Source organism: Pezoporus occidentalis, unplaced genomic scaffold, assembly GCF_034315485.1.
Source record: "Pezoporus occidentalis ecotype Australia unplaced genomic scaffold, CSIRO_AGI_Poc_V1 ctg93, whole genome shotgun sequence".
Taxonomy (NCBI): Eukaryota; Metazoa; Chordata; class Aves; order Psittaciformes; family Psittacidae; genus Pezoporus; species Pezoporus occidentalis.
The window spans coordinates 5463326-5491096 of record NW_026916294.1 but is presented as its reverse complement, the minus strand read 5'-3'; the positions used below and the strand labels follow the sequence as shown (position 1 = coordinate 5491096).

Below are 27771 nucleotides of genomic sequence, written 5' to 3'. Positions count from 1 at the left end.
CCTATCAAATCGGGAATCTGACTGTCAGGGTTTCCAAACTGGCTCTTCCACTGTGACGCTGGATAAGTCTCTTAACTTCCTCAAGCTTCCATCTCTCTTCTCGTGACAGAAGGAGATAACACTTTGTGGGGAAAACGTGGTCTTGCTATTGTTTAAGACTAGCACTGTGTGAATAGCGTGTTTTTGTTTGCACAGAAAAGAGACAACTTATTTTCAAGAGCTATTTAAAATGGAAATGTCCCCTGCAAAGAAAAATGTTTGCTCTGCATTACTCCAAAAGACTCTGTCTGACCTGGAATAAAACCCCAGTGAGCTCCAGGAAACTTGCTATTGATCAAATTAAAAATGGAGATGCTGCTTATCCTTGTGTACACATAGAGGCTCTCAAGTGAAAGGCTATACTGAGTGCACCACTAAACATGGAGCACAGAGGATGACAGAATCACTTAAGTCATCACCAGATGCTAATGCAGCATTGGTCTGAGGAAGCCCTGGGTCATTTCAGCTTGGGCCTGTCCCCTGAAATCTACTCATTCAAGACAGCACATTAAAGAGACAACTTTTTACCGTGTTAGCACTGACAAGACTGACAGCATTCTCGGCACTTGGCATGTATTAAAACACGCGAATACTAGCAAAAACATAGATTTGACTGGGGAACCTCAGATTTTGAGAGCAGAGAAAAACCACCATAAAGCCTGCATAGCTTCACATGAGCACTATCAAGGTATTACACTGCTACTGCTTCCTCAGTGAGTAGCAGCATGACCTCACCTACTCCAGGATTTTCACGTGAGCACTATCGAGGTATTACGCTGCTACTGCTTCCTCAGTGAGAAGCAGCCTGAAAAACAGTTTATGTAAACTCAACATTAACAATTTCACTGACAATTAAGATGACAGATTAAACTGATCTGCATGCAATCTGCAAACTGATATGGCATTCACTGATTAATGCAGTAAATTAGATGCTAACTCACATGAGATATTGTATATCACAAACTTCACTCAGCAATGTATATGTGGTGTCAAACATTTTTGATGCTGTGTTACTAGATTTTCCACAGGCAAAACTCTGAGTATCTACTGCAGTTGTAGGATGAGATTATGAACAGAGCCTTTCAATTTCTGACCAAAATTACTTCCAGACTTGGTCACTGGAGTACCTGATACTGTAATAACTGCTCAGATTTCCAGAATTCAAGTAGAAATTGCTTTTCATTGTAGTGGAAAATAGCAATAGAAGCCTACCAGCACCAAGTCTGGACTCAAGTTCTTTTTCATGGACGTGCATCTGAAGGTGGAGAGATGCTTCAGACATGTGATTTATTTCTCCAAAAAGGTGCTTTCAAGAAATACCCACTTCTGAGTTCTGCACACACTGAGTGCAATTCAGACCTGCTGCTTGAAGAAACTGCAGCAGGAAACGTCACAGAGAGGCCCTGAGATCTCTTCTAAGTGGTTTGCGTAACTACGCAAGCAAGGTAGAGTCCCCCCATCTCATGCTTTTCAATGGATATTATTCTGTGAGTCAACACACCCTGGCTACTTTCAACTACACAGGCACAAATTCACCAGGTGAAGGTATTCCCCTCCACAAATCCCAGGCAGTGTGAGGCTCTAGCCTTAGCAACAACAATTCATCTCATGGTTGTCAACACTAATGAGTTAAACTGGACTGTAATGAGATTCTGGAGTTATTTGTAGCTGTGGTACAGGTAAGTCCCTTTGGTTGCAGGTAGACATCCTTCCCTAGCTGAATTGGCAGAAGAGGTTATTGCCTCCATCTGTTCCGAACCACTTTTCCTCCCAGTCATCTGGTGAAGAAGCATGTGCAAGTACTCTCCAATTTATTTCAGGCAAAGTCAGTCAAGTGAGACCAAAACAACAGCTCTTACCTACTCCAGGATTTGCTGTCAACCTCTCATTTTCAAGTGGCAGCTGCTCTCTGGGCTGCATGAACACATCTACAGACTGCTGTGACCTGCCTGAAGATTAGAGGAGCAAAGCCACAATACAGTGGTACTACAAGGCAGGGGAGCAACTCAGTGCTTATGCTGTAGTCCCTTTTAAAAAAAAGGTCATTCTAGTATGTGAGATAATTCTGATACATGACAATATTCTTACTATTCCATGCAAAGCCATTCTTACTATTCCATTTCTGGAAGAGGGAGTATTTCCCTTTCTCTTTTCTAGAGAGGATATAGGGCATTCTGTGGAACATCAGGCTGCTAACTGCCACTACCTCTGCAGCTGTGGGAAAACTTGTGAACACAGTTTGGTCTTTATCTGAGATACTCAGCTCAAATCTGCTTCTAAAACAAGGAGAATGGAAAAAGCACCTGCAAGTACGCCCAAGTCCAGAGGAAATTCTGTCTCAATTTAGAACTACACAAGAAGGACCTTGCTTTAATCAAAGATGGAGACAAAAGGGTATGTTTATGTGCAGGAAATAACAGTATTTAAAATTATTAAATACAATGCACATATAAACTCCCCAAAACCCACCTGATACAGTTTTCTGTTCAGAAAAACCAACTGCTTTAAATTTTCCTAGCAAAGAAGAAACACTGATTATGCTAACATAACGGAACAGCAATACCCTGACATAATTCTTAATGGCATACCATGCTTAAGAAGTCCTGTCAGTTACAATCTAGGCTAGATCTCAATGATCTCCAGGAACTGGACTTACAATTACTAACTCCTCAACGTAACCAGATAGCCTTGCAGAAGTAGGATGAATAAAGGTTCAAGACAAATGCTGCGCATAATATAGATCTTAACTTCATTTAGAAGCAATGTTGTTTAAGGCTTTATTAAGGGATTGAGTTACCACTTCTGCTTAAACAGAAGTGACAGAGTCACTCACAAGAGTAATAAAAATAAACAAGATAATGCGAGAGAGGGAATTGCACCTACTGCTAAGGAAGTAACTGAGAAAAATAATGCAGACCTTCTATTACCGCTCTCTGGAAAGCGGCATGGGATCCAGTGTCCAAATGCAACTCAATTTAAGCAGATTTTCCAAAAAGCCTTCATTGAGGTCTCCCATAAAGGAATGTGGTTAACAACAGAAAAAAAAAAAACAAACCCAAAACCTAAGCTTTTACATATAAGTGATTTTGTGAGGATGCAGAGAGGCAACACGATCTACAGGGCTCCATTAGAAGGTTCTCTGCTGTAGCTCTTCTTCTACCAACAACCACTTTACTTTTGACAAACCACTCCCGTATCTGAATGTTCTGTGTGAAAGAACTGTGGTTTTTTTTTCCTAGAAATATACCTTCTTTTCTAGACCCACTCATAAAATATCTACAGAGGGTAAAAACCTAAGGCTAATTTCTGGTTTATAATGTATACAGGTTTCCAAGAACAGCAGGTGGTTTTAGTTTTAGTGCAGATAGGCTTCTAGGTTTGACTGGAAGCATCCTATCAAAGCTGCAGGAATGAAGCTTGTTTGGGTATTGTTGATATTGGAAAGTATTCCTGGATAGCACTATTAATCTTGCACTCAACAGCCATTTCATTTTTTTTTCTGGGTTTATCCTAACAGACTGAATAAACTCCTGCAAAATAATTACTATAAAATGATTTATCTAGCATGCTAACCAGTAAGCGTGGAGGATGTTCAATAGAGAACCCATCTGTTGAAGCTTCCTTGCCTGACACTATTCATTTGAAAGTGAGGAATTGGTGAGCAGACTTTATTGAATACAGGTATGAAAGCACCCACTGGCTTTAAAAGGATAGTTCTGTTAGAAATTCTGGTCTACAATTCTTCAAGCAAAGCATTGTCCTTGTTCTGACACTCTGATGCTGCTACGATGTTAAAGGTGGAATTAATTGCTCTCTGAAGTGCCTCTTTTTCTCTCTGATGACTAAAAAGGGGCCACAGAGACTAGCTTTGACATGATGCCTACCTTTCAGATAGCTGAAGTCATGAGAGATGAATACCACCTTGTCTAACTTCACACAACAAAGCCACATGAATGTCTGAACTAAATCTTGCCTAGGGAGATTGAATCCCGTGATGTTGTGAATTAGATGACTGGTTTATTATACAGATTTTATTCCCTGACAGTTCAGTTGAGGTCTAGACTGAAAATCATGCTGAACTGCTTGGGAATTAGCTCTGCAAGTTGGAGTTTGTCTCCTATCCACAGAAAGTGTTTTCTGGCCTTTGCTCAAATGCTAAGAAAAGCAGCCAGCATCATCAGAACATAGATGTGTCAAAAAAAGAGGTCTCCTATACACTATTACAATAAAGAAATAAAAGGACAAGTCCGGTGCTTGGCTTTGTAAACTGGAAAGGAAAGCTGTCTTTGTTTCACCTAATGCCTTTCCTACACACTCTTTATGAACACTTGGCATTTGGCAAAACCCACACCAGTATAGCAAGATTCCTTAGGCAAACACAACAGCTCTCCCCTGACCAAGCTCTCTGCCTGAGTAACTTTTAGAATAAGTGCAATTTCCTAAAGAGGAGTCTCCAGGGACAGCACACAACTATACCAACATGGTCTCAGCTTTGGCAACGTCCAGCATTAGCTGAAAACTCAAAGCTGACAGCAAGGCTATGCTTTCCTGTTTCATCAGTCAAATCTCTCAACTTAAACATGTCAGAGATACACCAGTAACCCGCTGGTTATTGCTGCTGCCACAAATGGCCTCCTTCTGTTCACTCACTACTTCTCTCGTGTTTCTAGGATTGATGAAAGGGCTACTTAAAATTGTTCCCATTTCCTCCCAACTAATTCTACCCCACATGTCAGCTAATCTAATGCTCATTCACTACAGGCCAGCCAAAGGGCCTTGCTCATCTTAACTCTTCTGACGCTGCTTGCCTCTGTGGTAAGGAATTCACCATCTCATTTCTTTCTCCTTTGCCTGTATTCAGTGCACAGCACAGACCAGACTCCTCTGTGATGGTACAGCAACATGAGTAAGTGGAAACAGTAATAAACTCCTCTGTAGTATTTACAGAACAGTGTCACTCTGGGCTTGCAGGGCAGGAGGAGTTATTTTGCTTGACTGACTTCCATTTGGTGGCATCCTGCCTGGTCGTGACACTTTAGGTTCGTTTCAGCAATTACCTTAATTGTCCAGGAAAGAAATGCACTGTTTACTCAAAAAGTCAAAAAAACCCAAAACAATATGAACCGGAAAATGCTCTAACAGCTATTGTACTTGAGAAAGGCAACTGTAATGCATTATAGACACTGCTGATGTCTGGAACTGCTAGTAACAGAAGCAGCAAATAGAAGCACATTTATTATCATTTAAGGGGAGTCACGCAAAGTCACATATTAGGCCACATTCCACAAATCAACAATTAAAATGAAGCCTACTTGCCACAATCTAAACTTACAACAGAGAAATTATTGCCCTAAAGATTTCATGGTGAAATTAGATAGGGAGGAATGTTTTACGACTAAAGGGCTTTCCCTTTAGGGAATAGGCTTGTCCAAATGAGAGAAATTGCCTGATTTCACTTGGGAGCAAAGGAAGTTGGAGGTACTCCAAAGATGAAATTAGAAGGAAATAGAAGAAAAACACCATAAGCATAGAAGGCCACTGCAAAGCATTCTGTGCAAAGATGACCAGTTCAAACGTCTCCTGGAGTGAACTTTTTTCCAACACAAGGAAGCTTATTTTCATTTCTAATTTTTCTTAATCAGTTTTAAGTTATATTTTTAGAAAATATACTTTGTACCAAGTGTACTTTGCAATCCAATTTAAATTAAAAAAATCAATGTAGCTTTATAGTAACATGTATCATTGCAAACACTAAGCGTCAGCTCCGGCCTCCTTTACCTACAATGAAAGAAAAGCTCCAACTTAAACCCAACTGCTCTACCAAACTCTTCTATTGGCTCTGAAGAGCCCAGCAATGTGAAGTCCAAATCAGTGATTTGTCTTGTTTGGCTCCTCCTTTTCCAAAAGCTTCGATAAATATATAGGGGCAGATCCTCAACTGATACAAGCAGTTCAAGCTCCAGCAATAAACAGGATGATGTGCAATGTGCTTTACAAGTTTTAATACCAGAAGCTCCGCTCAAGTAACTTCAGCGTTACTCACTTCCTCTATTTAAGGAAATAGCTTGCATTCAGTAAATACTTCCATTACTTTGCTGTTTAAGCCACTTGGCAATTGTTTTAGACAGGTGCGTCACTTTACTGTTGTTCTGTTACAGATGTCTCCAATAAAAGTGCCTGATGAATTAATACGATTGCCCAAACTTTACATTTAGTGTTTCTGATCTTGGACCGCTTACTTTATTTTTGTTATGGTTTCATTAACATCTGTTCATAACCACATGTACATACACTGTTATGCCATGAGATGCTTAAAGAGTCAACATTGACTTTCTGTAGTTCGATAATGTTACAGAAATATTGAGATCCTTTTCATATTAACGGGTTCTTCTGGTACCGTGTAACATGATGCTGGATTTATGCAGTCATTGCTTACAGCTTTAAATGACATCTTAAAAATCCAGTACATAAATTAGATGTAAGTGCATGGAATATTCTGCTGTAGTCTCCACAGAATCATTTACTCTAGATTGTGGCTCATATAAATCAATCAAAACAGCTTAGATTCCAGTATGCCACAACCCATCATCTCACAGAACCAGACAGACTGCCTCTCAACCCTCAAAGTTTTTATGTATCAAAATAATAGCTTTGTTCATCTCTATTCACATCAAATAAGAAATCCAGCACTGATATTATTTTTGGAACATGATAAATCTCTCTGTGAGAGTTGACTAAATTATATTTCCTTGTAGATCTGAAAAACATTTTCAAACCTCTTATTTTGCTTACAAATCTCCTGATGCTTCATCAATCATGCCCCATGAACAATACACTTCAGCGTGGGACTGGACCCAGAATCCAGCTGACTCATTTAAGTGCTTGCAATCTCCCAGTTGTACAAAACTTCAGCACTTCAGCTGGCAATCATTTAGAGAAATGGGGGGGAAAGGTATTCTTAAAATTTCTTTCATGCAATAAAACCTGACTGTAATTTAATACCTTGTCATCCATGTGTGACTTCAGGATCAATATGCGTTACTAGCAGGGCTTTCAAAGGCTCAATTCATAAAAGCCCTGTATGCCTCATTTATGGAGGTACTCCATAAAACTGCCTCCGTGGAAGCACGGTGCACAGTCTGCCCTTTCTCAGCCTCACATCCTCAGTGCAATTCAGTAATGACAGCATTTTTGAAAACTCCTGGGGGACTAAGGAGCGTGGTTCCCATTAATTTGTTCTCCTAAGTCCCTTGGCAGCTTTTCAAAGTTCCTCTCTTTTCCCATGTTTTTCATTACTTCAAAGTATAAGGATCTCCACATACAGGTTTAATGATCCTGGCTGAGATTCTGATGCACAGCTACTGGTTGTGAGTTTCCAAATACAGCATAACAAATGTCTCAATTTCTGAAAGGGCATGCACTCCTTTTCAAAAAACTTTGGTCCCCCTTAAATTTTTCAGGGAAAAATCAGTGCATCGGGTTATGGTATTTCTATTTATGTATTATGCATTTGATTTGGAATTACAAGGTCAAGGCTTTTTGGTTTCAGTTGTTCTGTTGCAGAGCATCTACTTCACTGTGTCCATCACTGCTGACACCAATGTACCACACCTCTCCCATGGTACACACAGTGCAGAATTATTAAGCAATGCCTGTGGTTTGCTGCAGTGATTGGTTTGCTAAGCAAGGCTGCAGGAGACCATGCACAAACAAAACAGCATGACAAAGCAAGCAGAGCTCCCTGAGGCAGAAAGAGGAAGGTCTGGGACAAGGAAAGAGAAGAACAGGACTGGGTCTTACAGCAAGACTAGGGCAGATGTGCAATGAGACCTCTTAGACGCAGAGAGAACAAGCTGAACCTGAATACTGCACAAGATAAGCCCTGAGGTATAGAAATGCCCTGAGCCAAACTCTAAAGAATGCTTCACTGTGGTAAAGGGAGTTCTGTCCTCAATCCTTTATGCGTTGCACCACTGAAGAGCAGTGGTGCCTCAGAACCAGTGTTGGTATGACACACACACAGGCTTTTAGAAAAATAAGATTCTTGCTTCTGTCATTATCTAATCTTCTACAACCTGGAAGCACACAGAGAAAATCTCTCCTCCTTGTCCCATCATTTTATTCTTGCTCTTCATCTTCTACTTTGCCCATCAGTGCCCCCTCAGGCTCTGCTGAGTCATGCCAGAAAAAGGGACTAGCTTCCACCTGAACATCCCACATATTTACCTTTGCATTTGATAAGTTTAAATGTTAATTATCAATCCTTTTGCATTTCATTCAGTTTTCACAATTCGCTGAATTTCCCTCAGTCCTACTTGGTTTCTTTGCCAGTTCAATAGATTATCCCCCTAGATAGTTCAGTCTTGGTGACTGAGTGGCTATCTGATTAAGTTTGATTGCTCTAGTTAATTAATTGGATTGTAAATGTTTACTCCAATTCCTTTCTAACTTGTTAAATGCTTTAATCCCTTCTACTATCTACACCAATTATTCCTGCCTGATATCCTGTCATTTGTTCCAGTGTTACTGGTTTAGCGCCATCTCTCCTTTCCTCATCTCTCCCTCTGATTTATTCCTTTGCTCGTGCAGTCTGACTCCTACCCTTTTTGCTTGATCATCTCCCTCTTCTGTTCTAACTTTCCAAGCTTCCCTGCTGTCTTTCACCTGTTCTCAAAGACCATTGTCATTCTTCACAAGCATGAATCAAGTTGCACAGCCAGGTCTTAACATCTTCAAACATAAGTCCTGTTTAAATTAAAACCCTTTCCTACAGCTAACACGGACCTTCACGGATCTATATAAAACAAAACTCAGAGCAAAATCAAGGTTCTGCACACCCTTTGTTACAGGCCAGCAATCTTTTGAAATGTAGGGGTTTATTATGAAAAGAAAAAGGGAGAGATAAGACTGTCATCTACTGACACAATGGAATCAGCTTGCATAAATCTTTGAATCTGGAGTAATACTGGTTTAAAATCATTGGGTCATCTGCAAATCATCATTGTCCTCCCCATTTCTCAAGTGATAATAGTGAATGCTATGATTGTTTCAATAAATCAAAGCAGTTAAAACATCACAAGAACTAAGTGGCAGCAATTAATAGTAATAAAAATAAGTTCAATTTGGGGAAAGCAGATTACAGAGTTCATTTTCTTTCACTGAATCTATGGTTCCCCTGTTGAAATAAGCCTTAATTAAGGGAGAAGGTCAGGATAAAAATCATATAAAGCATTAAAAAGATAATGTATTGGCCAATTCTTCAAGGTGTTAAAAAGTACTTAAGACACACAACTGCCCACATTTGCAGGGGAACTGAGGGATTTTCAGAGTCTCTCAAGTTTCTAGTACCTCCTTTGAGCAGGCCCTTCTCTTGGTTATTAAAGCTTTGGATTTTCAAGGCTGAGATTTCTCAATGCTGTTTCTTAACCCAAATCACCTAACCTTTTTTCAATTAGAGTTAGATGAACCTGCCCACTCTGGCAAGATTGTCTAAGAAACACCTACACTGGGTCCTGCTGCGGCAGATTCCATCCAGCCTTTCCACTTTCTGTATGAAGGCATCAGTTTCAAAGACCAAATTATAAGCTTTGTTCCACTGTCTTAAAGATTTCTTTATAAACTTCCTTCCTCATATCTTAAAAACCCCACATATACCATCAGTAGATTACTAAATAAAACAACAGAACACTAGGTCCCACTCACCAAGGTACATGAGAGACCTACGAAAACCAAATGCTCTAGATATTTGGGTTCATTTCCCCCCTCCCCTGCCTTTAGTGAGTACACTAATGTTCTAAATAGACTATTTAACATAACCATCACTGTCTAAATTTGGCTCCGCAAAAAGTAGGCGCTCACAGTCAGCAACAGAAATGCATAATCACTAATTCATTACTGTAAGAAGCTACTCTACCACTAATTGAGTTACTGTGCCTTTTCTAGAAGCAATATTAAGACTAAATTTGCTTAATTTTTTATTCCTAGTGTTACTATAACTTAATTTGAAAAAGATGAAATGAAAAATGAAAACAAAGATAAGCCCCATAACAAGCGCATTAAATTTATTCTACTTAAATGGGCACAAACCACAAGTGAACTAATTTTCACTTTGGAACTATCTTAAAATGATTTAACTTCCCTACAGCCACCCCACTCATCTGCGAGGCAGCTTTTTTTCCTCCAACACAAGATACCTAGAGGATTAAAACACTACCAGTTAGGGATGGTTTTCTGGCACACAACCTGAAGTCAGAGTAATCAGTCATACTTCATGGGAGAGCAGAGGTGAATGGAGAGAAAGGTGGTTGCCAAGGAATTTGGAGGCAAATATTCCTAAAATAGTAAGGCTTTTCCAAATGCCTATTTACTGAAATTAACTCCACGGGAAAACCAGCTCAGTGGAACTGCATAAACAGCACAGGCCACTTCAAGGAAAATGCTGCCAATTTGCCTCATTTATATATTTATTTTTTTCAAATGAAGGATAATCAGGATTTAATCCAATCATGCTGAATAACTCCCACTGACTTCAATTAATTCTGGATCTATCCTCTGGCTTCGTAAACTCTTTAACCACAAAGGAAGTTTTCCAGCTTCTTATACACGGAAATGACCTGGATAGACCAAATAAGTATTACGGCAAATGTTGGTCCTAAACCTCAAATAGAGACAACGACTTCTGTAATTTCAGAGTACCTTCTTTCTGTTAATCATGTCCATTTTTCAGTTTTGTAAGAAAGGCACAATACTGACTGTGGTCATTGCTGTGTTCACCTGGTCCCCTGAATTTCTGGGCAGTGGTGGATCTCCAGACCGTGTAAGATGACACTGTTGGTTCCACTGAAGGGATATGTCTCCTCTCCAATGTCCCATAATTACAACTAAGCAAATAATTAATAATTAAAAATTATCAACACCATTAAGTTAGGTGCTTCATAAATCTTCTGGAAACATCTTGCAATTTTATTCAAGTGAAACTTCCTTAAAAGTTACACAAAATTCTTTGTGAATTATTAATTATTAGCGTCTAAATTAGCTTTGTGTCATGTGGGACTTCAATTAGAAACCTGTGAGAACAATCACTGGAACAACGTCCCCAGGGATGTGGTAGAGACCCCATTACTGGAGGTTTTCAAGATGCAGTGGGACAGGGTGCCAGATAATCTCACTTAGGCTCCCTATCCCACAAGCAGATCATTTGAGCTCCTTTCCAACCTGGGCTCTTCTATGTTTCTATTAGATACACTGATATTATTTCTGCTCTCGGTTCCAAAGATGTTCACTTTTCCAGGCAATTTTCCAGTAGGCAGCATCAAGAATTCATTTTGAAAAGGGCCTCACTGGTATTTTGTTAAGTTCAGCTAACCACAACGTCCTGTCAGCAAATTAATTTATACGACAAACTGCGGAAAGTGAGCCTATGTGGGAAAACCAAAATGATATATATTCAGGTTTTGGCCGCATATACAAAACCATGATTTCTGTAATGATTCACATACGTAAGTAATCCCGTCTGGAGAAAGCCCTTATTGATTTCCTGCAGTTGATGCATAAATCTGTTGCTAGATGATTTATCCAACGGAATCATGAAAAATTCTACCTAACAGTTGCTCATATTTCTCCATGTGTGTTGCAAGCCCATATTCGTACTCTTCCCTCCCTATCTTTTCCCAGCAAAATCACCTTCAATTCTTCAAAATTCTTCCTTTCTTGAGAGGTCCTCACGGATTTTGCTGTTAGTACAACCTTAACTTCAACTCTCAGGAATCTGCATATGTACAACCATGAGATCATTACAGAACTATTTACCAACTCTGAAGGCGATGAGTGTGTTTCTATGTACTTTCAGTAGCTACTGAAAAATGCTATTGCTGAGTAGACAGAACCATTAACTTAATCAACACTACACTGTCTCTTCCTCTTCAAAATAAATATGGTTTTTATGTTGCTTACTGAGGTCGAAAACTTGAAAGCTAAGTGCTTCCTCTTGCACAGGCTGAATGTCTGAAATAACTGCTTTTAACAGCCTCAGAGCATCATTAAACCTTTAACACGTTTTAGAAACATTTGATCTCCATGCCCCTTACTTTAAAAGTTACTTCTAACTGGTAAATCAAACACTGCTAAGTAAAACAATGTCTTGTCATTTACTTGTGCTTACTACTAAGTACTTTAATTAAGACTTTTGGAAATAGGTTAGCAAATTAATTCATTTACAACTGCAGTAAAAAAATCAGTAGGAAACCCATTAAATATCATTAATAAGTCAATACATTACTTAGGAAATGAACTCTATTTTTATTACTAGAAATAGCCATCAACTATCAAATGCCACCATAATAATTACTTCACTTGCAGAAGGAACAAATTCTTAACCTGCATTATTAAATTAATATATTACTTCTCTGCAATTATCATTTTCTATTCATTCCTTTTTTTGCTTTGGAGATGGCACTTATTTAATAGTAAGTTGTAAGAAAGAAAATTAGATAATCAATAGTTTAGGTTTTACACACTGATAAACACAATCTGTTTCACATTTAAGACAGTAACTGAAAGTCAATTGGCTGTAGGATGCTGGGTAATGCTACCTGTTTAACTGTCCTGATCCAAAACCTATAAAGTTCCAAGCAGCCTTTCTATTGACTGAAGGGGCTTTCTGATCAGAATCTAATCCTAGGGCTCAGGAACTTTCTGTAATAAAACCAAAAGCACTTACACATGTCAAGGGCTAACAAGCCCTATAAGAATTAAAGCCAGAGGATGGAGTGCATGACAAGAATGGTGGTGATGAGCTACAGCAATGATAAAAGATGCACCAAATAAACTTTTGGCCTATCCTGAGCAGAAAAAAAACCCCAACAGAACCCAAAAAAACCCCCAACCCTCACCACCCCCACCCCCCCCCAAAAAAAACCATCAAAAAACCCTAATCAAAACCCCACAACCCACATAAACAACCAAAACCAAAGGAAACCCCTCAATATGTTAGAGCTTTCCTTTTTTCTATCAAGCTAAGCCAATCAAGAAGCATTATATAATGGGAATTGGGAAAAATGAAGATATCCAAACAACAGATCACTTTGATTTTCTAATCTTCTGCACAATTGAATAAAGAAAGGGAAATATGGAGCACCATTAAGACACTGAAATGATAGTTATGTTTCAACTCAACAATTTTCAGTTAGATGGAATATGAATCCAGAATTCTTAGATTTAGAATTCAGAATTTTATCAGTACCCGAACTTTTTTTCCAGTTCAAATGCAATAAAAATCCCACCTTTCCATGTTTAAAGAACTCACAAAATGGAATTTTCAATGCTCAAAAGCAAACCCCAACATCAAACTTCTACCTTCTTCAAACCTCTGTTGGCATCTAATTTAGATCCAAACCTGTATCCATCCATGAAAATGACAGCCTATTTTCCTGTCTAGGTACCTTAATTTATTTTTAAATTGTGTCTATGATCTTCAAAAGGCTTAGAAAAATTAGGCTGTAGGCTTCTTACTGTTTCTCAGATGTTTCTTTCTGAAGTTCACCCATGCTTTAGGTGTTTTAGTGACATTAAGGTATCAAATAGCTAAGCTGCCTGAAAGCTTCTAATAGCCACAGAAAAATTAGATTTAAATTAATTTTTCCTTATTGTTTTCCTTATTTTCTCTAAGCCTAAAGTGCTGCCCTTGGCTTCTCATCGCCACTTTTGTTCTTGCAGAATGACACAGCACCACATCTTCAGCCGGGTGTAAAACGCTTAGTGGTATCAACCCACTGAAAAAGGAACAAGTGGTTTTATTCCCTGGTGATGTTATCCATATACCATGTCCTGTGAGCAGAGCAGGGGAGTAGCCAATTGCTACAAATCTGTAGACAAAATGGAAGATTTGTTCTTTTGCTCACAATATGTCTTAATAGCCTCAGCAACCGACATCTGTCATCTGCAGAGCAGTGCCCAGTATTGGTATGAGCTCACTCAGCTAACATTATCCTGTCACTCGGCTGTCCATCATTTACGGCTCTCCTTCAAGTGTTCCCAAGAGAAGAATTCCAGCACCTTCATGGGAGCTGAATACCTCCCACAGTCTGCCATAAAATTGCAATGAATTTCCAAAGCACTGTGGATTTGAATGATTTCTGTCTCATTCACTTTTTTGTTCTGGGGAGTTGAAATACTTTCTTGTCAGCCTTAGGAGCTACCAAGATGTGTTCTGTACATCAGCAGCAGAACAGGTTCTTCCTGTCTGACATGCCTTGCGCTTTCCACACAATGTCAGGCTATTCCTTGCTGGAGCTTAGGGATCACCTTTATGTATGGACAGTGCAATGAACCCCTTAATACAATTGACCTTTGTGGACAGCAATGTGAATAACCAAAATAACACATTCTCCAGCATATTTCCCTGTCCCACACAGACTGAAAAGGAAGATATACATCTCAGCTCAGCAGAACTCCAAATAAATAAAATGGACAAAATGTGGTATGTTAAGTGCTGTAAGTAATAATATTCTTCACTGACACTCCACCTAAAGATTTCAGTATGATTCACAAGCTCCATAAAGCTGGCAAAACTAAAATGCAGCTGTTTCTGGCATGAAGCACTAGATTTACATACTTGAATTGGTAATGGAGCTTGTATTTAAAGAAGTAACCCCCACTAAGGTTGCCCATTATTAAACTTCCATGCATTACACTGAGCTATTAGGGGTTACTCAGCAATAGCTGCTTTGGAACACAGCCAAAGAAACGTTTATTAGAATCAAGTTTTCAACTGTTGTTTAAAAACACAACCCTGAAATTTGTTATCCAGAAGGTCTACAGCCATCACAATCAAATAGCTGATTTGACAAGAAGCCTTAATTCTGTGAAGGTTCTCTAACAGCCAGGAATCATGCTCCTCTCCAGAAAGACATCAAAAGACTGTGAGCTAGAGGCAATAAAATACTCTACATTACCTGTACTGCAGTTCTTCATCGCAAAGGAATCTATAGCCGCTATGCTCTTGTTCCCATGAGCAACATACTCCACTGAGATCCGAAATGGTTTCTCTAGATGTCCAACTCTCCTTTGAAGCAGCACCCATCTGGTCTCACCATACAGTGAGAGGAAAGAACAAAGAAGAGCAGTAAGAAAGGCTACTTTACAGGGACCACATCCCCCCGAGCTGCAGCTTCACACAGAACTAGTCATAGTGTGCCTCCTACCACAACGTTCACTCCCCTCGTGGTGCTCCATGGTCAGGGCCTTTCCCTCCCATGGATTTCGCAACAGCAAGCCTCTAAGCACCAAGATTTTCACCCAGTCAAGGTGTGGAAAACCCAACTAAGCAGTAGCTTATTGCTTTCTTCTGTCACACTTCCGTGCTCTCAGATTTCTCACGGATGTCTGCCTGCTTGTTTAAAAGAAGCCTAACCTCCTAACCTTCTCTGCTTTCTTTGCGAAGCAAGCTGTGGAATCTGCACTGCACATGCATATCCCCTCTAAATATCACTCCTCCTGCTTCTCAGGAGGTAAAGTTTCTTAATCTCTCAGGCAATAAGCCAGTCTCCAGGATTTACACAATAGCTGTAATTCCCACCACCGTGTGGCTGGTTGAGGTAACATGCTTTGCTCCTCATGCAGCTGGCTGGAACATCCACACCTGCATGAAGCACTACAACTAAAACATGCCTTTTCTCCTCCTCTCATTTCTTCCTCCTCCCCCATGGCTTCCAAATAAAGTCCTACCAAGTTAATTAAGGAACTAAGGAACTGGATTAGGATTAGTAACCCTGGAGATTTACATCAATGCTCCAAATGTTTCAACTTAGTCTGCTTGCTGCCAAGAGTAAATGAGAACAAGAAGTCTGTCAGAGCGTAATTTACTCTGAGACACGAGAAGGCATCATCCCGTGCTTTACGGGTTTGTGCTTATACATGGGCTGTGCACAAGAACACATTTTTCTTGGGGAAGAGAACCCACTGGAACAGATGTACTGAACACAAGAAACTACACAGTTTATGTGGCATCCATAACAAAAACCTCTTTTTCCAAAAGTATGTCAAGATCTGGATGTTATCAGGTTAAGACACACTTCTGACAGGATCTACAACAATATATGTGAATGACATCTGCACCAACCAACCATCACTTGTGCGTGCTACAAGCATGACTCAATCCCAAATCGCAGATCCTATACTGCTACCTGCTAAAATACTTTGCTCCATGTTTATCTCATCAGGGACACAACAGTGTCATTATACTCTGCTGAACCGGCCAAATTTCCCAGCAGGCAAGGAAGCTGCCAACAGGTATGTTAAGGACCTGCAGAAAAGTCCTCGGCAGGAGCTGCATAAGGACCCTGCCAACAGCTAACACAGTTCAACTTGCAACTCGAAAACAAACACTGCTTTTTAATGATTCACTTGGTTTCTTCCTCCCTCCTTTTTCGGCAAGAAAAGTGAAACTAGACTGCTAAGTTTCACTTTTTGTTTACACTTGTTTTCATTCCCACATCTCATCTTCTGATTTCTATGCTCAAGGCTCCTGCTTCCGGAAGGCGATGTTGGCATCCTCACTCTCTTTCTGTCCTCCTTCGCCACTAGATAAATCTGCTGTTACTGGAATGAAATTAAGTGAAGCATCAAGAGTACTTTAAATGCTTAGGTTCTGTGTTATTTCTTTTCATGTCATCTCAAGTTAGGCATATTATAGGGATTAAAGGATTTGAATTTCCCTACAAATAGAGTAGAAATCCACCCTAGATTTAATTTTGATTATGAAATACAGAAGCATCTGTATGTCATGAAAATCGTTCTCCTCAGCTTCAGAAGACTGATGGATTTTAATTCCAAGTGCGCTGTGGCTCTCAACAATGATTTCCATTTCTGTGCTACTGCTAACCCTCTGGATAAATGCGCCAGGAGTTTTAGGAATTGCTTTTCTGAGTTACTGGTGCAATAACTTTAGTTTGAAATTCTCAGGCCTCTCATAGTTTACCACAGAAACTTTATTAACTCCCAGAGTGGTTGCCAGGCAGGTATTTTATATCACCACAATGCATGATTGGAAAAGGCAGACTCGCTCAAGTCCAGATTCATTACAAAATACACTCACATTTTGTAGTACAAATTCCTACAATAGGCTGTCTGAGACGCAAAGATTCAGGTGAAAAGAAATCCCAACTATCAGCCTCTTTCTTCAGAGACACAAAAATAAATAAACTAAAGATTATGCTAACTGCTGGATTTATCAGGGACATTAAAAACAGCCACTGGGTAGTAGAGACTCACAGCCAAATTTGGATCGGAGTCAATCCTACTGTCATTCTGTGGCAGAACAGGGTCTCTGATCTCCAGACCTTTCCATATAATACCCTGCATTTAACAGGCCCATAGTGAAGGCTACCTGGCAGCAGCAAGATCTACTTCAGCATAAAAGATACGCATTACATGTTAAGTAGTAGTAGCTTTATTAAATTTGTATTAGAGGCCTACAAGTTACAAACCTAATTTTAGAAAACGTTTCAGCAATCACTTCAGTCTCTTTTTTATATTTTGAGATATTTGGGGAAATATTATATGTAGAACCTCTTCATAAAGCATACTTAACCAACCTGATAGCTTTCTATGCCAAGAAGATAGGCTTGGTTAATGAGGGGAACAGTGGATGTTGCTTACATTGACTTTAGCAATGTTTTCAGTGCTGTGTCCCATCCTATCCTCAGTGAGATAAGGATGGAAGTACAGACTATGGGAGTGGACAGTGAGGTGAACTGAAAACTGGCTGAACTGCCAGGCTTAGAGGGTTATCATCAGTGGTACAAAGTGCAGCTGGAGGCCAGTCACTAGTGGTATACCTCTGACAATCACTAGTGGTAGATCTCTGGGCCAAAAGTAGGGCCAATAATGTCTTCTGGCCTCATTAATGACCTGGATAACGGCACAGACTGCACCATCAGCAAGCTTCCAGTCAACCTGGGAGGAGTGTTTGATACACAGGATGGTTGGGCTACCACTGAGAGGAGCCTTGACAGGCTGGAAATCCGGGCCAACAAGAACCTCATAAAGCTCAACAAAGGGAAATGCAAAGTGCTGCCTCTGGGAAGGAACCGCCCCAAGCACCAGCACAGCCTGGAAAGTGCCTTTGCAAAACTTGTGGGTCCTGGTGGACAAATGCTGAACATGAGCTAGCAATACGTCCCCAGTGGCAAGGAAGGAAAATAGCTTCCTGGGCTGCACTGGGATGATTCTTCCTCTCCATTCAACGCTGGGGAGACACATCTGGAGTGCCTGGAGATATTCAAAACCTGATATGGCCCTGGTTAGCCTGTTTTAGTTCACCCTGCACTGAGCAGGGAAGTTGGCCTAGTCAATCTCAGAGGTTCCTTCAAACCTCGACCATTTTGCAATTCTGTGAAACATGGGTCCCAAAAGCAAATTACAGCAGATAACAGATTGCTCCTGTTATCCTCTGTGTAACCTCCAAGCACTCTACAGAGTGATGAATCAGCCTGGTAAGCTGACAACTGCAAGGGCAAAGTCACCAGTTACTGCACACATAGCTATCATCTTGACACAGCCTTCAACAGCAAAACCCTTTTTTACCACGCCACTAGCTATAATGACCATGATAATCACTCTAGATACTGCCTCAAGCAATAAAAAAGACCACAGTTTAACATTTTAATTTAAGCCTTTATGCTGTAAAGCAACATGTTATACTGCATTGTTTAGGCACTGCTCAGTGTCTTTATACAGCAAGCCAGATGCACCCAACAGGACCTTCACTGAAGTTACACTAAGAAAGAAGTTGGTTCAGATGGCTTTAATCTGCAGTATAATGAGATTTGGACAGAAACTAATAACACTGTGGTCTTCAGTAACAGAGCAGCTCAAAATCCTAGATTCAAGTATTTACAAACTTCAGAAAAGTTCAGACCTGGGTATATTATCTAAAGAGAATTCATTGCTTAAAAGAAAGCCTAAGCAACACCCAGGGTTTCTCTTACAAGGCTGTACTGGTTTTCTCCGAAACAGAAAATGCATCTGACAGACCTGAACACAGTTTGTTTTTCTCCACGCTGGGCCTCGCACAGCCGTGCGAGGGTTACACGTTAGATCCCGAGCAAACCAGAGCACTTCTCTGTTACTTAACCTTTGTTAAACCTCCCGTCCAGGACTCAATTTGCCAGGTACCAGGTTTTGCTCCCTGGCTTCTATTTCACATGTAGTTACCCAGTTTCAGAAGCCATAATCCAGTTTTCATGGAAACTTAATTTCCAAGAGATATCTATAGTTCAGACACTCCTTGGTTGTTCCTGCAGTGTGTAGCTCCAGGAGGAGCACATTCCTGATTAATTCAAATCAATACACTAATGCTTTAGATGCCATTTTGCATGCTCCTCTGAGTAATGCCAGCACTAATAAACTACTAGAACACACAAGTAAAATCTCAACCCAGAACACTTGCACCCTGCATTTGCCTGTCTTCATGGATAAGTGATTTTGAATCCAGTTAACACCCACATACTCAATGGGTGCTCTTTCATTCTGCTAAAGAGAGGTTTCAAAATGTTCAATTCCAGCAAGGTTTGGGACTTGACATGCCATGTACAGCAACCATCTTTGTGACATCCATCTACATCTGGAAGGTAGAATTAATTTCCTTGCTATCAGCCAGCCTCATCGCCTGTATTGCCACCTCCAGTACAGTGCGCTGTAGGTTTACACCAGCCCCTAGGCATAAGTTAAGTTTCACCCAGAACATTATCCCAGCCTAGCTTGGGTCAAGCCACTGCTTTCTCACATTTAGAGGCCAATTTGAAAGCAAAAGTCTTTGATGTACGAGAAGAGTATGGAAACAATTATGAAAAACCAAAGAAGCAAACTTAAATCCTGTTGTCTTGGATATAGTAAATGAGGCCAAAATGCATTTGAGCTGTGGTGTGGGAAATGGAGAGCTGCATGGCCCCTCCTGGGTCACAATTCAGCATGTGCACTCCCAGCAGCTATTAACAGGAGGCTGAGGGAAGAAACGAACCTCGAACTATCTCCTCTCCTTACGAAAAAAGCTCTCCAAATACAAGCTGCATTTTGCTCTCTCATCTCCACTTGCCACAGAAAAAAAACCCGTGGGATTTAATAGAATTCTCATACCTAACTTGAGTTACTGTGTAATTTTATTTCTCCAGGTCCAGGCTCTCTCCCATCTAAAACATTCCTATTGTTACCAAAACTTATCATGGTATGCCTGGGAGGAAAGCACAATCTATCTTGACAAGAACTTAGTTTTATCTCTTCGGTAAAAGATTCAGCAGTCTTTGAGGGATAACAAACTTAAATAGCAGTAACAGCAGCCGCATCAGAGTATTTCACATCAAAATCCACCTGTGACCCGATAAAGGTAGGGAGAAAATTAGAAGCTCATTTTTGAGAATGAAACCTTGTTAAGGGCAGAATTAAAAACTATCAGAAGGAATCCAAAAGAGAATTTTTCCCCTTTCCTAGATGAATTGGTGAAAGAATGTAACTTTCTCCATCTCACATGCCACTGCACTGTAATACAGGAGTTTATAACAGGTTTTAATATCGCCTCCATACTGCTCCAGACTTTCTTTTCCTTCAGCAATCAATGGGCACTGCAAAAAGGAAGAACCAGACTAGACCTTTTCAGGCTGCAGCAAAAAGCAAATGAAAAAATGCTTTCAAGAAGTCCATACAATTCTAAGAGACAAAAGGAGAAAACAAAATGACCCATGAGGCTGTGTAAATTCTTCTCATTAGTTTAAACGACACAATACACTGTCTTGTAATTAATTTTAACCATCAACTTTGAATTAATATCCATTTCCTGATCTTAAAATTACTTAAAAGACATCAGAGCCTGAACTTGACACATGATGATGCAGTCTTGAGAAAGATCTACCTTCTAAAATAGCAACAAATAAAGGTACTGTATTTTAATGCAAGAGATTACGTAGCATTAAGGGGATAATTCTTGATGTGAAAGCCTGCAGTGCAAACTCTCTTGCTCATGCCTCATTCTAGTTAGTAAGAAAAAGAAAAATGGTATACATTTTCTCCTATTGATTTAATGCCAGTGGTCTTTGTACCCTTCTCCATGGCTTTTTGCGTAAGCAAGACAGAACACTTAAATACAGTTAAGACCTTTATTAGTGTCACTGGAGCAGACCTTTAACATTCCTGTGACTGGTTTCAAGAATGCTTCCCTCACACTACAAAGATTAAATAATTGTAATTATTTTCTTTCCTTTTAGTCTTTTAATGCTTCCAAGATAAACTAATAACACCACCACTGCCCATAGAAAATACTCTGTAATTCTGCTAGGTTTGACCAATGAGTCAGACACGGTGTGTCTGTTCCTTCCCTGAAACAGGAGACCATCAAAATCTGGGCTTCAGGCTGCAATGACATGGCCTCACACATGCTGGGAAGGAAGCTAACTCTACCTTTCTTTTAAGATTGCGATGCTGGGCTCTTCTGCGCAGCTGCTCTACTGAGAACTGGACAACTGGGGAGATGGAGCCAGAAGGTGGCAGGTCTCTTGTCCCAGGGAACAAGTGATAGGACAAGAGGAAACAGCCTCAAGCACCGCCAGGGAAGGTTTCGACTGGATATTGGGAACGATTTCTTCTCCAAAGGTCAGTCAAGCATTGAAACAGGCTGCCCAGGGCAGTAGCGGAGTCACTGTCCCTGGAAGTGTCCAGAAACCGTGTAGATGAGGCTCTCAGTGACATGGTTTAGTGGTGGCCTTGGCAGTGCTAGGCAACAGTTGGATGCGATGATATTAAGTCTTTTCTAACCTTGCTGATTCTATGATTCTATATCACAATCTGGCAGAAACTGCTTTAGGTTTCAGTGAGACACAAGTAGCCCATAAAGGATATTATTCTGTTACACTTATTCTTAGGTAACAATGAAAGTTTGCATTGGTAATAGAATCTCCTCCTATATTTAGAGAATCCTATAAGACCACAACACGACTACTCCACATGGGCAAATTTATTAAAATGGCAGAAGATAAAACATAGCAACAAAAAAGCAAATACCTGTTTTTCCTCTTAACTTTCACAGAGTTTAAAGTAATAACTTTTTTTTTTGTAACTACTTCCTGAGTGTCACTTTGAAAAATAACTGTTACAAAGATTTTGCTTTACTAACCTGGTTAAAGTAAATTCCCACGTTTGAAAATGGGAAGACATCCATTTGAGGGCTGTAAAGAATTGAATCAGCAATTAAATCTAGTTCTCGTGATTACAAATGAGAATCTTGTAATGGAATTTAATACAGACAGAGGCCTTGGAGGAAAGAGCACAGAACTGCAGAGGGATTCAAAGACAATGAAATTATGTATTATGGTGGAGGGCAAGAGTCTTTCCAACAGAGTAATCTGGCATCTTTGCACTAGAACATAACCCACTAAAAATGGCAGGGTTAAGAGACTACTGCAAATGAAAATACAGTAGAGCTAAACAGCTTCCACAGAGGAATATGTTCACCTAGCACAGAACTTTCCTTTCTGTTCCCCAGTTAAACCATGAAAAGTGGAACTTTCTTCCACCTCTTGAGAAAGTTCATATTTTGAGGCACTCCTGGGATGCTACGATTAGTAATCTTATCCACGACGTGGCATCAAAACTGATGTGAAGAGCTCAGCATACTTTTCTGATGCACAGTGGCTCTTTAGTGTCACCTCCTCTTGTAGTCCTCTCCCTGTTTGCAGATAAGCTTGATTACACTTCCTGTAATGGAACTAGCACTGCCAAAAAATGAGGTTTCACTGTATGAAACCAAATTGCAATAACTGCTGGCAGCATGTAAGCCAAAGCAATCCCATGAACGCTTCACATCCACAGAAACCATTACATCTTTAGATACTTCTACAGACCTCACAGCCCTTTAGCAAACGAATCAAACACCCATTTTTCAGGTGGGTCAAAAGGAGGCACAGGAAGGTTGTATGACTCATCTAGTCAATAACTAGATGGTAGAACTAGGATGAAGGATAAAGTTTCCCAATTCTTATTCCTATGTCCTAATCCACTGCATCATGCTGCTTCTGATGAGGGTAATTAAATTTTGTGCTTTGGGAGTAATTTAATTGTCTTTTGAGTTTCAAAAGGAAATTTCAACTTTCAGCCCAACATGCGGCACTGCTTAGGTGTGCCAGAGAGCAGCTTTCATTTTTTATTTGAATACTGAAAGTAAAAAATCTAATCTTAATTACAGTCAAGTACAGGGAAGGCTTCAGAAACACAGGCTGTCTTTTCAAAAGGAAGAGTAGTGGCAACGTGTTGTTCTCCAGGAACTGAGTTCTCAATAGCCATGTCTGGAGACTGATTAAAGTGGGATTTTTACCTTAGCACTCAGCAATGGCTCTTCACAGCACGGCTAAAGGGAAGTACAACTATTGTGCTGCTCACCATCTACATGGTGGAAAAAAATCCATGAAGTATTTTAGGTTCAAAGGCTGAAAGATCAGATGAGAGGGAAGGATTTACTTAAGAGAACAGCTGTTCTCTTTAAGGATAACTCTGTATTCTTTAGGGATATGTTGCAATTATTTAGCAGCTTTAATAACCTAAACTTCAAAATAAGGTATCAGTATATTCAAAAGAAGATTAAGGACTAGATAAAGGACTGTCTGGATCATAAGGTTCAGAAGGATTTACAGGACATCTACTTCAGGCATTCCTGCCCACCATAAGACAGTCCCAAACCTCCTGTGAGAGGTTCCTAAAATCAAACCCCATATAAAGCTGTCTGGCTGGAAAAAAAATTGCCTGACTGGATTTCAAAGATTCCCAGAAACCAAAAAGGCTGGCAGATAATCCTCAGCAAATATCACCGTAACTACAGCTGTTCACAGTGTTTGCCTGCAGCACAGAGGTAAGCCTATGACTGCATTGGGTATGGGGTGTGCTATGGGCAGTGCAAAATCAGAATCATGACATCGTTTGGGTTGGAAGGAACCTTAAAGCTCTCTCAGTTCCAACCCCCTGCCATGGGCAGGGACACCTTCCACTAGACCAGGGTGCTCCAAGCCCCGTCCAACCTGGCCTTGAACACTGCCAGGGATGGGGCAGCCACAGCTTCTCTGGGCACCCTGTGCCACGGCCTCAGCACCTTCACAGGGAAGATTTCTTCCTAACATCTCATATACACCTACCCTCTAAATCAAATATAATGAAAAAAAAAAATATATATATGTCTCCCATAAAACTGTACCATACAGAAGATGTCTGTACATAAGCAAGGGGTGCCTATACGTAAGTGAGTGGTGACATGAGAGGAGATTGCAAGGATGAAGAAGAAAGACGGACTTTCTGATGAACAACTTCCAATTTAATTTGCTTCCTTCATACATTTAGGAAGCACCCGAATGGGGAAAGATGAGGCTTGGAATGCAGAAAGGCTGTGTCCATTACTGCTTACATAGCAGGTATTCTAAGAGTTACCCTGTTGAGGAAAGGGCCTTTGAATTGTACAGCTCAACTTTGAATGAAGAAAGATAGTCACTCTCTTGGTTCTTAACAAAACCATCACCTGGTCAGTGTGCTCAAAGAACTGGAACTTGGGAGGCTAGCATCTGCTTGTCAGAGCAAGTGGCACGTCAGAAGTCAGAAAGACCACGTCACTTCACAACTGCGACCACGAGGGTCAACGGAGATTAGGAAAATCAGAGAGGAGAGCGCAGAGACATCGCGATTCCCGACATCTCCCGATCCCCGAAGCCCCAGCAGCCCTTGCGAGAGAGAGGCTCACGTGGCGGGGGGCGTTCCCACGGTGACGGCGACCACTCCCTACTGCTTGCCTTGAAAAAGCCTTTGAGAGGGCACCGGGTGCAGGGAGGAACAAGCCGGTCGTGTTGCTGGTGTCCCAGACTGCAGACCAATATGGTTGTCTCCAGAAAGAGAGCTTGCAGTAAGACGGCTACAGCAACTCAGACGGAGACCCCGTCCCAAACCGTGGCTGTTCAGGTCTCTGGGTGCAGGGAGTGCCAGAGCCTGATGCTGCCGGGGGAGGGAGGACAGCATTCCACCTGCGTGAGGTGTGAGCAGGTAGAAGATCTGCTTAGCCTGGTGGCAAGACTTAAGGAGGAGGTCGAGACGCTGAGGACCATCAGGGAGTGTGAAAGGGAGATCGACTGGTGGAGTAACTCCCTGGAGTGCCGGTTGGAACGGTTCCAGGGAGATACCCCCCAAAAGGGGAAGGACCCCCTGCCCTCTCAGGCAGAGGGGGATGGCCCGAGACAGCCCCTGCCCTGTAGCTGTAGCGCAGAGGTAGGGGACCAAAAAGACGACGAGGGTTGGAAGCGAGTTCCGGTTCGACGTCGGGGGAAACCCTCCCTTCCTGCCCTGCTTCCCCAGGTGTCCGTCCGTAATAGGTTCGAGGCCCTGGATCTTGAAGGAGAGGTAAGTGAGAATGTGGGGCAAGGCCAGCCCACAAGGCCACATAGGAAAAGGTGGTCGACTGTGCACCTCAGGACTGCCTCTGTTAAGAAAGAAAGAAGGGTCATTATAGTAGGGGATTCCCTTCTGAGAGGAACAGAGGGCCCGATATGCAGAGTTGACCCTCATCATAGGGAAGTGTGTAGTCTGCCTGGAGCCCGGATCAGGGATATCACCAGGGCGCTCCCCAGCCTGGTGCACCCGACAGACTACTACCCGCTGCTGGTCTTCCAGACAGGTGGGGAGGAAGCTGCTTCCCGCAGTCTGAGGGGGATGAAGAAAGACTACAGGGCCTTGGGGAGGATGGTGAAAGAGTCTGGGGCTCAAGTGATCTTCTCCTCACTCCTTCCATCTTCCACTGATGATGTGGGAAGGAATGGGAAGATTCAGTTCATGAACAATTGGCTACGAGACTGGTGCTACAGGCAGGGCTTTGGATTCTTTGATAATGGCTGGTTTTATAGGGCACCAGTCTGGACAATGTCAAGTGAGAAAGGTTTGTCTCACAGAGGCAAAAGGATACTGGGGCACGAATTAGCAGGGCTCATTTGGAGAGCTTTAAACTAGATTCGAAGGGGGATGGGGTTGTTGCTGGGCTTGCCCCAGTGGGGCAGCGCTCCAGAATTAATGAAGACTGGGAGGCCTCCTATAATCCTAGGGTGAAATCGGTGTGCTCAGCTCGCTCCCTGAAATGTCTGTACACCAATGCGCGCAGCATGGGAAATAAGCAGGAGGAGTTGGAAACCTGTGTTAAGTCAGGAGACTATGATCTGGTGGCAATTACAGAGACATGGTGGGACAGCTCACATGACTGGAATATAGTCATGGAGGGCTATGTCCTTTTTAGGAAAGACAGGCCAGCCAGGAGGGGTGGTGGGGTTGCTCTTTATGTGCGGGAGGAACTACAATGCACCGAGTTCTGTCCAGGGACAGGTGACGAGCGAGTTGAGAGTCTGTGGGTGAGAATTAAGGGGCAGGCTGGCAGGGGGGATACTGTTGTAGGTGTCTGTTACAGACCACCAGATCAGGGTGAGGAAGTTGACGAGGCCTTCTACAGGCAGCTGAGAGAGGCCTCACAGTCACAGGCCGTGGTCGTCGTTGGGGATTTTAACTTCCCTGATGTTTGCTGGAAGGACCACTCGGCAACCCAGCCGCAGTCCAGGAGGTTCCTCCAGTGTGTGGATGATAACTTCCTCCTGCAAATGGTGGATGAGCCGACCAGGAGAGGAGCGCTGCTGGATCTCATCCTCACTAACAAGGAGGGTCTGGTTGAAGCAGTAAGGGTAGAGGGCTGCCTTGGTTGTAGCGACCACGAGATGGTGAAGTTCAGGATCTTGTGTGGTAGGACTAGTAGAATACCAAGTAGAATTGCAACCCTGGACTTTAGCAGGGCAAACTTTGGCCTTTTCAAGCAATTGCTAGGGGAAATCCCATGGGCAAGGCTGCTTGAAGGAAAAGGGGCCCAAGATAGTTGGTTGACATTCAAGGACTGCTTTTTCCGTGCTCAAGATCGGAGCATCCCGACACGTAGGAAGTCAAGGAAGAGGGCCAAGAGACCTGTGTGGCTAAATAGGGAATTGCTGGGTATGCTCAAGTGGAAGAGGAGAGTTTACAGGTCATGGAAGGAGGGGCTGGCCACTTGGGAGGAATATAAGGCTGCTGCTAGGGGATGTAGGAAGGCAGCTAGGAGGACTAAGGCTTCCTTAGAATTAAACCTGGCAAGAAGGGTCAAGGACAGCAAAAAGAGCTTTTTCAAGTACATGGCAGACAAAACTAACACCAGAGGCAATGTAGGCCCACTGATGAACGGGATGGGTGCCCTGGTGACAGAAGATGCAGAGATGGCAGAGTTACTGAATGCCTTCTTTGTCTCTGTCTACTCTGCTGCAGGCAGTCCTGAAGAGCCCTATACCCCTGAGACCTTAGATGAAGTCAGGTCGACGGAGCGACTTGCCTTAGTCGATGAGGAATGGGTTAGAGATCAGTTGAGCAATCTGGACGTCCATAAATCCATGGGTCCAGATGGGATGCACCCGCGGGTGCTGAGGGAACTGGCGGAAGTCATTGCTAGACCACTCGCCATCATCTTTACCAAGTCCTGGGAAACGGGAGAGGTGCCTGAGGACTGGAGGAAGGCAAATGTCACTCCGGTCTTCAAAAAGGGCAAGGAGGAGGACCCGGGTAACTATAGACCGGTCAGCCTCACCTCCATCCCTGGGAAGGTGATGGAACACCTTGTCCTTGGTGCCATCTTAAAGCATATCAAGGATAAGAGGGTTATGA

The 27771-nt window shown here is 41.8% G+C and overlaps 1 protein-coding gene across 1 annotated transcript in view; it reads right to left on the bottom strand.

Moving 5' to 3' along the window:
* Window positions 1-27771, bottom strand: part of ALK (ALK receptor tyrosine kinase) — a 320140-nt gene that overhangs the window by 91744 nt on the left and 200625 nt on the right. The window contains exon 5 of the mRNA XM_062605735.1: window positions 14991-15118. Within this exon, the coding sequence (XP_062461719.1) occupies window positions 14991-15118 (128 nt within the window). The remainder of the gene's footprint in view (window positions 1-14990; window positions 15119-27771) is intronic.